This window comes from Salmo salar, chromosome 12 (genome assembly GCF_965601325.2).
Source record: "Salmo salar chromosome 12, fSalSal1, whole genome shotgun sequence".
Taxonomy (NCBI): Eukaryota; Metazoa; Chordata; class Actinopteri; order Salmoniformes; family Salmonidae; genus Salmo; species Salmo salar.
Genome location: NC_138302.1, coordinates 22,576,456 through 22,588,219, shown reverse-complemented (window position 1 = coordinate 22,588,219; position 11,764 = coordinate 22,576,456). Strand labels below are relative to the sequence as shown.

The 11,764-nt window shown below is 44.4% G+C and overlaps 2 protein-coding genes across 3 annotated transcripts; one reads left to right on the top strand and one right to left on the bottom strand.

The window, feature by feature from the left end:
• Window positions 1-4,305: 4,305 nt before the first annotated feature.
• Window positions 4,306-8,441, bottom strand: morg1 (Mitogen-activated protein kinase organizer 1). Of its 2 annotated transcripts, none has more exons than XM_014130546.3 (9): window positions 8,296-8,441; window positions 8,040-8,155; window positions 7,735-7,855; window positions 6,110-6,215; window positions 5,816-5,864; window positions 5,540-5,666; window positions 5,379-5,446; window positions 5,050-5,273; window positions 4,306-4,773 (listed from the first exon to the last, which is right to left on the bottom strand). In XM_014130546.3, the coding sequence occupies exons 2-9, from the start codon at window positions 8,140-8,142 to the stop codon at window positions 4,600-4,602; spliced, it is 972 nt and encodes a 323-aa protein (XP_013986021.1). In that variant the 5' UTR covers window positions 8,143-8,155; window positions 8,296-8,441; the 3' UTR covers window positions 4,306-4,599.
• A 98-nt stretch (window positions 8,442-8,539) lies between these two features.
• LOC106564445 (PAT complex subunit Asterix) lies at window positions 8,540-11,207 on the top strand. The gene is made up of 4 exons (XM_014130547.3): window positions 8,540-8,736; window positions 8,979-9,084; window positions 9,399-9,496; window positions 10,732-11,207. The coding sequence occupies exons 1-4, from the start codon at window positions 8,687-8,689 to the stop codon at window positions 10,796-10,798; spliced, it is 321 nt and encodes a 106-aa protein (XP_013986022.1). The 5' UTR covers window positions 8,540-8,686; the 3' UTR covers window positions 10,799-11,207.
• Window positions 11,208-11,764: the final 557 nt, after the last annotated feature.

The following is an 11,764-nucleotide window of genomic DNA, read 5'->3' as shown; positions in this document are numbered from 1 at the left end:
TCATACTGTCACTGTTGATGATCAGGATGTTTACCTAGAGAGAAATGATCAGTCATACTGTCACTGTTGATGATCAGGATGTTTACCTAGAGAGAAATGATCAGTCATACTGTCACTGTTGATGATCAGGATGTTTACCTAGAGAGACATGATCAGTCATACTGTCACTGTTGATGATCAGGATGTTTACCTAGAGAGACATGATCAGTCATACTGTCACTGTTGATGATCAGGATGTTTACCTAGAGAGAAATGATCAGTCATACTGTCACTGTTGATGATCAGGATGTTTACCTAGAGAGAAATGATCAGTCATACTGTCACTGTTGATGATCAGGATGTTTACCTAGAGAGACATGATCAGTCATACTGTCACTGTTGATGATCAGGATGTTTACCTAGAGAGAAATGATCAGTCATACTGTCACTGTTGATGATCAGGATGTTTACCTAGAGAGAAATGATCAGTCATACTGTCACTGTTGATGATCAGGATGTTTACCTAGAGAGACATGATCAGTCATACTGTCACTGTTGATGATCAGGATGTTTACCTAGAGAGAAATGATCAGTCATACTGTCACTGTTGATGATCAGGATGTTTACCTAGAGAGAAATGATCAGTCATACTGTCACTGTTGATGATCAGGATGTTTACCTAGAGAGAAATGATCAGTCATACTGTCACTGTTGATGATCAGGATGTTTACCTAGAGAGAAATGATCAGTCATACTGTCACTGTTGATGATCAGGATGTTTACCTAGAGAGACATGATCAGTCATACTGTCACTGTTGATGATCAGGATGTTTACCTAGAGAGACATGATCAGTCATACTGTCACTGTTGATGATCAGGATGTTTACCTAGAGAGACATGATCAGTCATACTGTCACTGTTGATGATCAGGATGTTTACCTAGAGAGAAATGATCAGTCATACTGTCACTGTTGATGATCAGGATGTTTACCTAGAGAGAAATGATCCGTCATACTGTCACTGTTGATGATCAGGATGTTTACCTAGAGAGACATGATCAGTCATACTGTCACTGTTGATGATCAGGATGTTTACCTAGAGAGAAATGATCAGTCATACTGTCACTGTTGATGATCAGGATGTTTACCTAGAGAGAAATGATCAGTCATACTGTCCATGAGGGATTAAAGACGTCATTGAGAGTTTAGACAAGAGCTTCACTTTCCCACCCGGAAGGTTAGTCACCAGTTAGATGTGGTTTGTGTCACAGTCATCACATGATGGTCAGCAGCATCAAAACATTATGAAAGCTCTTATCAGTCTGTAAGATTATTGTCTGAATTGGTCACTGAATAAACCCTCTGAATCAATGCAGTCTGACATGCACGCACGCACGCACACACACACACACACACACACACACACACACACACACACACACACACACACACACACACACACACACACACACACACACACACACACACACACACACACACACACAAGCAGAGAGAGCTGTATTGGCAGGTGAGCTGCATCTCAATATCCCTCGTGGACACACACATACACACACCCACACACACACACGTGCAAACACACACACACACACAAAAGAGAAGGAATGAAGGAATGATAGCTGATGTCATCTTGATACAGTGTCATATTAGGCCTAGACTACATGCTTTCTTCCGCCCATGGGCTTATTTGGTTGTGATTGTGAAAAGACTGTTTGGGCGCCCAGTGTTTTTCCATGTTACAGATACTGACTGACACACACAAGCAGAGAGAGAGAGAGCTCTATGGGTAGGTGTGTGTGTGTGTGTGTGTGTGTGTGTGTGTGTGTGTGTGTGTGTGTGTGTGTGTGTGTGTGTGTGTGTGTGTGTGTGTGTGTGTGTGTGTGTGTGTGTGTGGTGTGTGTGTGTGTGTGTGCGTGCGTGCGTGCGTGCGTGTGTGTGTTAGAGGGCCAGTTGGACAGGGTTATGGGGCTATTCCATTGGCAATCTCAATCAAGCCCAGCTAAAGTATTTGAAATGTTTTGGTCTGATAATGTTACCTGACAAGCCCACATTTCCAACCAAATCCCTGAATTTATGGAAGAAGTTACTGAAGATCTGGGAATGTCAGTCGCCCGTCTCGGAATGTCCATTAAAATATCTCCTGTCATGTTTTTTTCTTCTTCTCTTTTTTAATTACGACCATCCCTTCCCTCTTTTATTTGAACTCTCTTTGCTGGCCTGAAAGAGACAGAAACGCATTCTTCGCTTTCTGTCTCATTTGAACATTGACCTGGGGGACTTTTGTCTTAACTGTCTATTTTTCTATGTCCTCAAGTCAATATCCTTTCCCCAGGTCTTTTGTTTCAATTACACCCCCCCCCCCTCTCTCTATCTCTCTCTTCATCTGTTCAAGTGGTAGTTCTGCCTAGCATCAATGCCAACCAACTCAACCTCTGACCAGCCTAGCCCGCCATTCAACTTCAAAACAGCTTTAAGTTATTAGCCTCCAGATTTCATATTTTCCCATGAAGCAGCCTTTGCATCCATCGGAAAACACCTGGGCTGGGCCCCTCAGAACTAAATTTATACCTGTTAAATATAATCCCAATATGACACATTTCTTGGTCAAACACCCATCCAACAATCAAACCGCTAACCGTCAAAACTCAAGTGAGTCTACGGGCTTGGCGCCTTGGCGAGGAACGGTTTAGTGTACCCCCCCTCCGTTTCACCCCCCCCCCCATCCTGTCTCATCCCCCTTCTTTTCGGAGGGATATATAATGGAGGTTGGGACTCTGTTGCATCTCAGCATCACTCGTGGACACTCATCCACTGTTCACTCGTTTACTAAGAGGGGAAGAGGGATCAACAAAAGAGAAGAGGGGAGATATGAGGTCTCTACTGAAGCTGGTTGTTCTGCTGTTCTGTGTCCAGAGAGGAGAGGGACACTGGCTGCGCTCACTACTCGGTAAGGAAGGATGGGGGTCACGACTCACGACCTTTGACATTAGAGATGGGACAGGATAGAATTTCTTCCTATTTTCATCAGTTTTGTACTGGGCTATATGTATCTAGATATGGTTGTGTACTTTGAGATTGGTTTACATCAGTATGATGTGTGACACTGGGACTTCAGAATTTTGACAGCATATTGTGTGATTTCTGTTCTGAGGTTTTTCTGTAGGGTAGCACTGACTATCAGTCTACTGCAGTCTATAGTGTAATGATATCTGGTCCAAGCTGGTGTGTTGAGTGTTTTAATAACCCTCTCTTTTTATCTCCATCTTTCAGAGCAGCGAGGGCAAGCATCATCCCCCCCATCAGAGGAGGAGAGGAGAGGTGGAGGAGGAGAATCCAACAAAGGGAACGACAACAATAAGAACACAGAAGGTTCCGGATTCGGAGTAGAAGACCAAAGAGGTTCCGTCCCATCCCCAGCCCCAATCCGGTCCCGCCGCTCTTCAACCCAGTGTCGTCTCCACTCCATCCTCCTCCAGGTACGAGAGCTGGGTCTGGGCTACGACGCGGACGAGACCGTCCTCTTCAAGTACTGCAGCGGAGACTGTCCCCGTGTCCGCTCCAACCATGATCTGACCCTGACCAACCTGCTCCTGAGGGGGGCGCTGCCCGAGCAGAGTGGAGAGATGTGGCAGAAGGGACCATGCTGCAGGCCCACCCACCATGAAGATCTAGCCTTTTTGGATAATGCCCATCGCTGGCACAAGGTGGAGAAGCTGTCGGCTGCAGGGTGTAACTGTGTGGGTTAATGAGGAGGAGCTGGACATGAAGGGGGAGGGCCTGGGACTGAACATTCACTTTTGGGCCGTGGCCATTGGCTGTTCAGAATGCAGTGGGAGAGGCATAGAAGCTCAGGCTGTGCTGTAAAAATTGAGATCAAGGAGGAAAGCGATTACGGATGTAGCTATTATTTGCTAGAAAGAAATGCATTCATTTTGCGTATGTATATTTATATTTATTTAAAGTTGCTTTGGAGAGTTTTTTTTTTTACCAATGACGAGAATGGATCTTATTTTGCTGCAGATTAAATTAATAGTGGTTAACACTATGGTTGATTGTTGAGTAAAATTGTTACAATTTGAAAAAAGGTCCTCAGCAAACCAACAAGGTATTTATGTAAAATAAATTATTTATTTATTTGAGATGATTCCTGTATGATGCTACTTAATTTATTTTGTCCATGTGCCATGTTCATATGTACAACTCGTAATAAAGACAACCATATCGACATGTTTTATGACCAATGTTGGTGAGTGATATTACATTTTTTCCTCATGGCTACTAAGAAATATATATATATTAGAGCCTAGGATTCAGTTGGAAAACAAGAAGGGTTTATTCAAAACTCATCATTTACAAAAAATGTACAATGAATATAAAAAATACCCCAATATTGATAACACTGGGACATCAGCGGTACTTTCATTGATTTATTTAATAGCCATGGAAGCAACAGCACGTCCCTTCTCAACCACACAACCATTTCCCTCAACCAAAATCCGATCCCTGACCCTGAGTCAAGAACAGACAGTTCATGTACAGTAGGGAACTCATCAGTTCTGACGATATCATGACTCTTGTCCATTCTGTTATGTCCATCTAATGATTACTCTGCTTTTTCCTGTTGAACAACCACCACATCCTCCTCAATTTCCTCTGGCTCCGCCCCCCACACCTGGACACGCCCCTCCATGGCTGTGAGGAGGCGGGTCTCCGAGGGATGGAAAGACAGCGATTGGACGACAGCCTTCCCGACTGGCAGCTTCAGCGTCAGAGAACCCTGAGAGAGAAACAAGAGATGTTCAAAAATAGAAAGGATCTAACACCAATAGGCACACAATTCTGGGACTCGAGAAACAGGGGTGCTACTCATGTTTTCATCCTTGATAGCGAACATACTAAGTTCTTGAATCTGCAGCTGTTAACGTTTACAGATACTGCTGTGCTATTCTGTTTCAAATACGCATCCAGTTAGCAAAATCAATAAATCAAATCAATTAATTTTAATAGGTAGTGGAGCTATCTATTCATTTAACAAATCATCCATCCCTCGTACCTCTACCAGGTCCCAGCAGTACACGTGTCCGTCCTCAGAGCAGCTCAGTACGTGAGTATCCTTACTGGACAGACAGCAGTCCAGCTTGTAGCCCTTCATCTTGTGTCCTTTATACTCTCCCAGCATCTCCCCTGTGCTCTTGTCCAGTAGACGCACGGTGGAGTCCAGGCTGGAGGTCAGAGTGCACTGGGCGTCCGCACTGAAACACACACACGTGATGGGGCCTGGAACACAGAGACAAACACACAACAAATCAATGCGATTCAGGGTGGTTTAGGTACAGAAGTTAGTGATAGTACAACAACTAGTTGGTAAGACTAGATACTGACTGTTGATGAAGTCCACATGCAGCTGGCCCATCCGCAGGTCATACCGTCTCACTCTCCCATCCACTGACCTGGAGAAAGACATGAGATAGAAAAGATACTTAGAGGACTCTTCTATAAGAATGAAACTGAAATGAACAGAAAGGTTCAGACTTGGTACTGACCCAGTGAGCAGCTCGTGTTCAGACACCTTCAGACTGCTGACACCATCTTGAGCCTCGTCCAGAATCTGGATGGGGTCAAATTTTCTGGACCTGGTGTCCCAGCAACGCACTGTACCATCTATGGAGCCTAGAGACCGACACGCACGCACGCACGCACGCACGCAAGACATGGGTTCTGTTGTGGATGAGCAGGACAATGCTGAAGCCACAGACCTGGTTGTAGAGGTGACTGAGATGCACTTTGCTGAGGAGGGATGGAGGAACGCCAAAACTCACCAGATAAAATGACTGTAGCTTCTTCATTGAACTGGACACAGTTGACTTTCTGCAAACAGAGAGACAGGCCAGAGGCAGAGCCATATCCATGTAAATAAATGGCTCTAGTTAGAGGTTTTGTTGTTGTATTCTTTCCTGTCTCTATTCCTTCAACATAAACATCTCTTTCTATATTTTGTTCTGACCCACCTGACCTCTCCTACCTGCCTCTTTCCCCCTCCCCTCTTTCTCTAAAACTAACTCCATCTCTCTCTCTGTGACACAGGAAAATATAGTTGTATTGTTTTCTCTCACACCAGCGTGACCCCTGAGTTTCCGGGTGACCTGTCCCGTGGCGACGTCCCAGAGGATCACCGTCTTGTCCGAGCTGCACGAACATAGCTGGCTGTTGTCATAGGAACTAGGGAAGGAATCGATGGTAAGACACACACCATTACCTCAGATCATATTCCCCCAGAGGCAGCAGGGAGACAGTGAAGGACAAAGCAGGCAGATGGATAGGGGAAGACTACACAAGCAAACATGTAGATTGATCACATAGAGAATGACCCGCAGAGGCAAGACTGACACAGAGTAAAGAACACATAGGGCAGATGGATGGATAGGGGAACATAAACAAGAATACTGAATGAGTAAAATATGTGCTACATCTTATCTATCAACTATACCGTATGTATCCATTTCTAATGCATATCTCCTACTTCATATAGGGGAACATACAGGCATTGGCGTCTGCATATAGGCTAGCTATCACACTGAAAGAGAACGCTTAGTGAAGTTAAGTGCTTCCCACTCAATCAGATCTAGGATCAGCTTTATTTAACCCAAATTTGGCCTTTACCAAACACATTCCTCAATAAAGAGTTCCTCAATCAGCTGTCTGTATTGCTCAAGAGCAAGGGTCTCCAACAGGTAGATCTACCAGTAGCTCTCAGCCCACCCGCGAGTAGCTCACCAATCAATTCTGAAAGTGCGTGCATTTTTTAAACGTGTTCCATCACAAACGGTCATAAACATAAAGCTCCCGGCTACTATCCAATCAAAGCCACAGTGACATTATCCCACCCCTGGTTAGCCACTACTGGCTTCAAAATCCAAACTTAGCACAATATCTGCCAATTCATTTCCAGCAATATTGCTGTCTGTTTAGTGCACGCGTTTGTCTATCACTCTGTTTGTAGGAAAGTTAACAATGATGATAACCGTCTTGTGGGTAGACGGAAAGACTTTCCCCAAAAACGTTCTCAATTAAATGTTAAGTGCAAAGTAGGCTTACCTGACAGAACTATATTATGATTATTTGTATCAGTTGGGTGGTGATTGTTTTGCAAACCCTGCCATGACGTGCTGCAGCAGTAGTCTCAGCAGAAACATCGCTCAACTGACACATTCCTCTCTACACTAAAACATTTAAATGAATAGATTTTTTTTCTTCAGGTGTGATTTAAGCACTGACATGGACTCAAAACATCAATTTTCGATGTTTCTCTTTGAATAATTGTAACATTGAGAGTCGTTTTAAAAATGATTTTACGAGGTATATTGACATAAAACACATCTGTTGTACACCTAGGACCCGGGGAAGAGTTGCAGGTCTCATGCCAGAACAGGATGGAGACCCCTGCTGTAGAGACACCAAATCATCACATTTTAGACCGTTCTGGAGACCAAAAAAACTCTAATCAGATTTAAAACGGTACCTAACTCAGTGGAGATGAGCGGGATCTCCAGAGTAAGCCATCCCTGAGACCGGGTCTGGTAACTCATACCTCTGCAGGTTAACAATTAACTAACGGACCGCACAAGTTTATACATGAGGGCTTTATAACCAAAAAGCGCGCAATGCATCGATCTACAAGACTTCAAAGAGGGCCAGCTTACTTTCTGATACAGGTTTGTGTAATAATACATATACTGACCCATCAGCATCTAGCACCTCGTATCCATGGCCACTGTACGTCTTCAGTAGTGTCCCTCGACTTACACTCCACAACTTCAGAGACTTGTCACTGCCGCAAGACAGCAGGTAGTTACCATCAGCTGAAAAAGAGAGGGTGAGGGGGAGAGAGACAGGGAGGGAGAAAGAGTTGGGTCGAGAGAAAATGAGAGGATGTAAAACACCCGAAACACATGTAGATACAGCCTCTCATGACATACACAAGCAGCTCCAAGTTGACCAAAAGTCAATGCACCTGACGGTATGGGTGTTTGTTCGAGCTCTCACCATTGAATCGCACAGCTCTTACAGCCCCTTGTTGGCAGTCTATGGTCCTGAGAAGGTGTTGGGGGAGCTGAGGGACCTCAGGTTTGGGCTGGGGAAACGACATTTCACACTTCTGCCTGTAGAAAGAGAGATTGAAACATATAGCCATTATTTTCCTCCTGGCTTGAGCATCAACTACGTTAACGTTAGTTATTGGAAAGAGCAAGTGCTATGGAAATAGCATCATGGAACTTGGATAGATATCTACCTGAAATACCTTGCTTGTTCGCTTTAGTTTGATGAGGGAGCAATCGTTAACTGACTCATATTGATTTCTGTTAGCTAACAACAAACGAACAAGTAATTTTTCCCCCCTACAGTTTATGCTCCACAACATTATATTTTTGCGAATGTTTAGTTTACTTCCTGTCTGTGATAATTATTTCGTTCCGGGTAAAAACATTTGTGTCAAAATAAAAGTCCGAACATTCTCCCTCAGCATTGACAGAGTCCTTCGCGTCCTTTAAAGCATTTATTTTGAAACGCATCCATCGCACGGCTAACTGATAGGCCCCGCCCCTTCCTTCGCCGAGCTAGCTGACGGGTCCCACTCCACACCGTTTTGCCACTAAATTAATCCTTAAAAATATCTCAACAAGAAGGACATTATGTCCGCAAACAACATGTCTGGCCCACAAAGGGTAAACAAAATTATTCGGTGAGTACAGTTGAGAAATGTCGTTGGGTTTGCTCGCTAACATTGCTAACGAGGTAGCTACTTAGCTAAATCAGACGTCATCAGCACTATTCTAACGCGATTATAGACTAGCTAACAAGCTCGCTAGCTAGAACGCCTGTCATTTTGTGAACTAACTAGATGTTGTTACACTGACGTATAGCTAAGTAAGGTAGCTAGTTGCGTTATTTGTGGTAGGGTCATTCATATCTTGGTTGTTACAGATACAAGCCCCCCAGCACGGAAGCAAACCCCACCCTGGAAGATCCGACTCCAGACTACATGAACCTACTCGGCATGATCTTCAGCATGTGTGGCCTGATGCTGAAGGTGACCCAGAGACATCTGTTTTTACCACACTGACACACACACAGACAGATGACCTTGCCCCTCCCCCATTCATCGTGTGTGTGTGTGTGTGTGTGTGTGTGTGTGTGTGTGTGTGTGTGTGTGTGTGTGTGTGTGTGTGTGTGTGTGTGTGTGTGTGTGTGTGTGTGGAACCTCCCCATGGAGAAGTTGCCCCACTGTCTGTCTACAGCACTTCTAAAGCCTCATGCAGAAAAGCTGACACACACACAGCACATTATAAAGTACAGTATGTATGTCATTTTGTGTTCATTAACCTTCTGTGCTGTGTGTTTCAGTTAAAGTGGTGTGCGTGGATAGCAGTGTACTGCTCCTTTATCAGCTTCGCTAACTCACGCAGCTCTGAAGACACTAAACAGATGATGAGCAGCTTCATGTGAGTAGAACAAATATGTGTGCCTCTCTCTCTCTGTGTACGTGTTCTGTCTCTCTTATCAAGTCTCATATTTCCAACATACCCAGGGTCTGTATGCGACTATGAGGGTGAGTAAAAAGTGTCTGCTATTATCTGTCTCATAATGGTTTACTGTTAATTGTATCTTTATTTAACTAGGCAAGTCAGTTAAGAACAAATTCTTATTTTCAATCACGGCCTAGGAACAGTGGGTTAACTGCCTTGTTCAGGGGCAGAACGACAGATTTGTACCTTGTCAGCTCGGGGTTTCGAACTTGCAACCTTTCGGTTACTAGTCCAACGCTCTAACCACTAGGCTACCTTGCCGCCCCAACATAGGCACATTAATTAATTAATTGATTAATTAATGTATTAACTATAATACCAGGACGCAGCAGGAAGTTAGTTTGGCAGCTCTTTTTCTGCCTGGGGTGTATTCCCTAGGAACCAAGCGGGGAAGGGACTATCCTAAATGTGTACAATAAAAAACACTTTTCATTGCTAAATGTTTTCCGTTGCAAAATGTTTTACTACGGATTGCACTAATGAATGCACTCCTGGCCATAAAACTAAAGACGCAGGAAGTTAGTTTGGCAACGCTCGGCTCTACCTGGCATTGTGACATGAGATGGGCTCAGCTTTAATGTCCAAAAGCTTTTAACGTTGACCTCCAGGTGTTGCATTTACCCATAACAATTTACTACAGCAGATAATACCACTCACTTTGGGGGAGCGTGTGTGTCTGTGTGGCATTTTTCCAGGGAAAGTAGTGTGTGTGCCTCTGCAGGTAAAGTAGAGAGTGTCAGGACATCAGTAGTAGATGCTTCCGTCCATCACCTAGATTCGTTTTTTTATTAAAGATTGTCTCATTGCCCTCCTGGCTTGTAACACAAACTGTGTGGATCAGCAAAATGTTGTAGAAGTGTTATATGCAGCAAATGCGATATAGGCCTAATCACAATGGAAAAATATGAAGTTGATATATTATACTGATCCAAGGTCGGTTTGGTTTTTCTTTTATAGTGAAGGTTAAGATCTAAGGGATGGTAAGCTGATCCTAGATCTGTGAAAAAAGGACAAAGTGTAACCACCGAACCTGAAGGCACCGAGGCTATATTAAAGATGGTTCTGCTGAGCAATCTCTTCAATATTTATTGCAAATTAATTTTTTTCTCATCCTTTTTTTTTCTTCTTCAATCTCTTCTTCTTTCGATCAGGCTGTCCATCTCAGCTGTGGTGATGTCATACCTCCAGAACCCCCAGCCCATGTCGCCACCGTGGTAACCAAGGACCAATGGCGGGGGGGCCTTGCAGGAGAGGGGCGGTTCCAGACTGAGAGTGGGAGACGGACTCCTGACTCGCCCACTGACCATCTGGGCGAGAGAGAGATGGATGGCTGGAGAGAGGAGATGGATGGATGGATGGATGGATGGATGGATGGATGGATGGATGGATGGATGGATAGAGAGAGAGAGAGAGAAGGGAAAAATATGGATGTATTGAGAGGAAACACAATGGTGGACATGAGACAAGAACAAGATGACCAGGTTGTCCTGGTTATAACTCCCTGTTTACTCTCCAAAATCTCTCTCTTCCTGGAGATATTGCACGTTTTCTATTGAATTGTCTGATTCACCCGCTGTAAGCTGAGCTCTGTTAGTTGGAAATAAAGATTGAAGGTTTTATAAAGTCACTGTATTTTGTTTGTCCTGTTACATGGGTGACACTGTGCTTCGCTGTACCGTACCACTTCATCCCGCTGCAGCTCACACTGAGACCGGAACCCGGGACCCCCTGCCTCGCAAACACCCTCATGAAACACCTTTAGCCAGCTGTGCCACCGAAAAGGTACCAGTTGGATTGGCATTCCAAGCTGAGGAGTTTAACCAATTCAGGTCTGTTACATATGGATGTTCTGATAACGTCTTGGATCATTAGGCCCAAACACCACTTCCTTCTAAAATCTGACGCAAGAGCTTACATTGAGCAACTGTTACGAAAGTGACTGTGTGCCTCTCTAGGCAGTCAGTAATGTGTACAATCTCACTCTGCAGTTTAGCTCTGGGAATAGCTACCTCAGTCCTAGAAGGCCCCCCCACCACACTCACACACAGGACATAAACCCACTCAAGCCCTCTGTCTGTCCCTGTCTAATCACTTTCTAGGCACTGCTCTCCACCACACGCTCTCTCCCTCCAGACTGTGTGTGTGCCTGCTGATGACAGAGCAGAGAGAAAGGCAGATTGGGGA

What these genes read in the sequence shown, in the direction of transcription:
- morg1 (XM_014130546.3), bottom strand. Translation starts at nt 8,142, where the DNA reads ATGTCGTTTCCCCAGCCCAAACCTGAGGTCCCTCAGCTCCCCCAACAC. An exon ending in AGCTACAGTCATTTTATCTG is followed by an intron (nt 5,667 to 5,815) that starts GTGAGTTTTGGC and finishes GTCGGTCTCTAG; the next exon opens with GCTCCATAGATGGTACAGTG. An exon ending in GCATGTGGACTTCATCAACA is followed by an intron (nt 5,274 to 5,378) that starts GTCAGTATCTAG and finishes TCTGTGTTCCAG; the next exon opens with GCCCCATCACGTGTGTGTGT.
- LOC106564445 (XM_014130547.3), top strand. Translation starts at nt 8,687, where the DNA reads ATGTCCGCAAACAACATGTCTGGCCCACAAAGGGTAAACAAAATTATT. An exon ending in TGTGTGGCCTGATGCTGAAG is followed by an intron (nt 9,085 to 9,398) that starts GTGACCCAGAGA and finishes TGTGTGTTTCAG; the next exon opens with TTAAAGTGGTGTGCGTGGAT. An exon ending in CAGATGATGAGCAGCTTCAT is followed by an intron (nt 9,497 to 10,731) that starts GTGAGTAGAACA and finishes TCTTTCGATCAG; the next exon opens with GCTGTCCATCTCAGCTGTGG.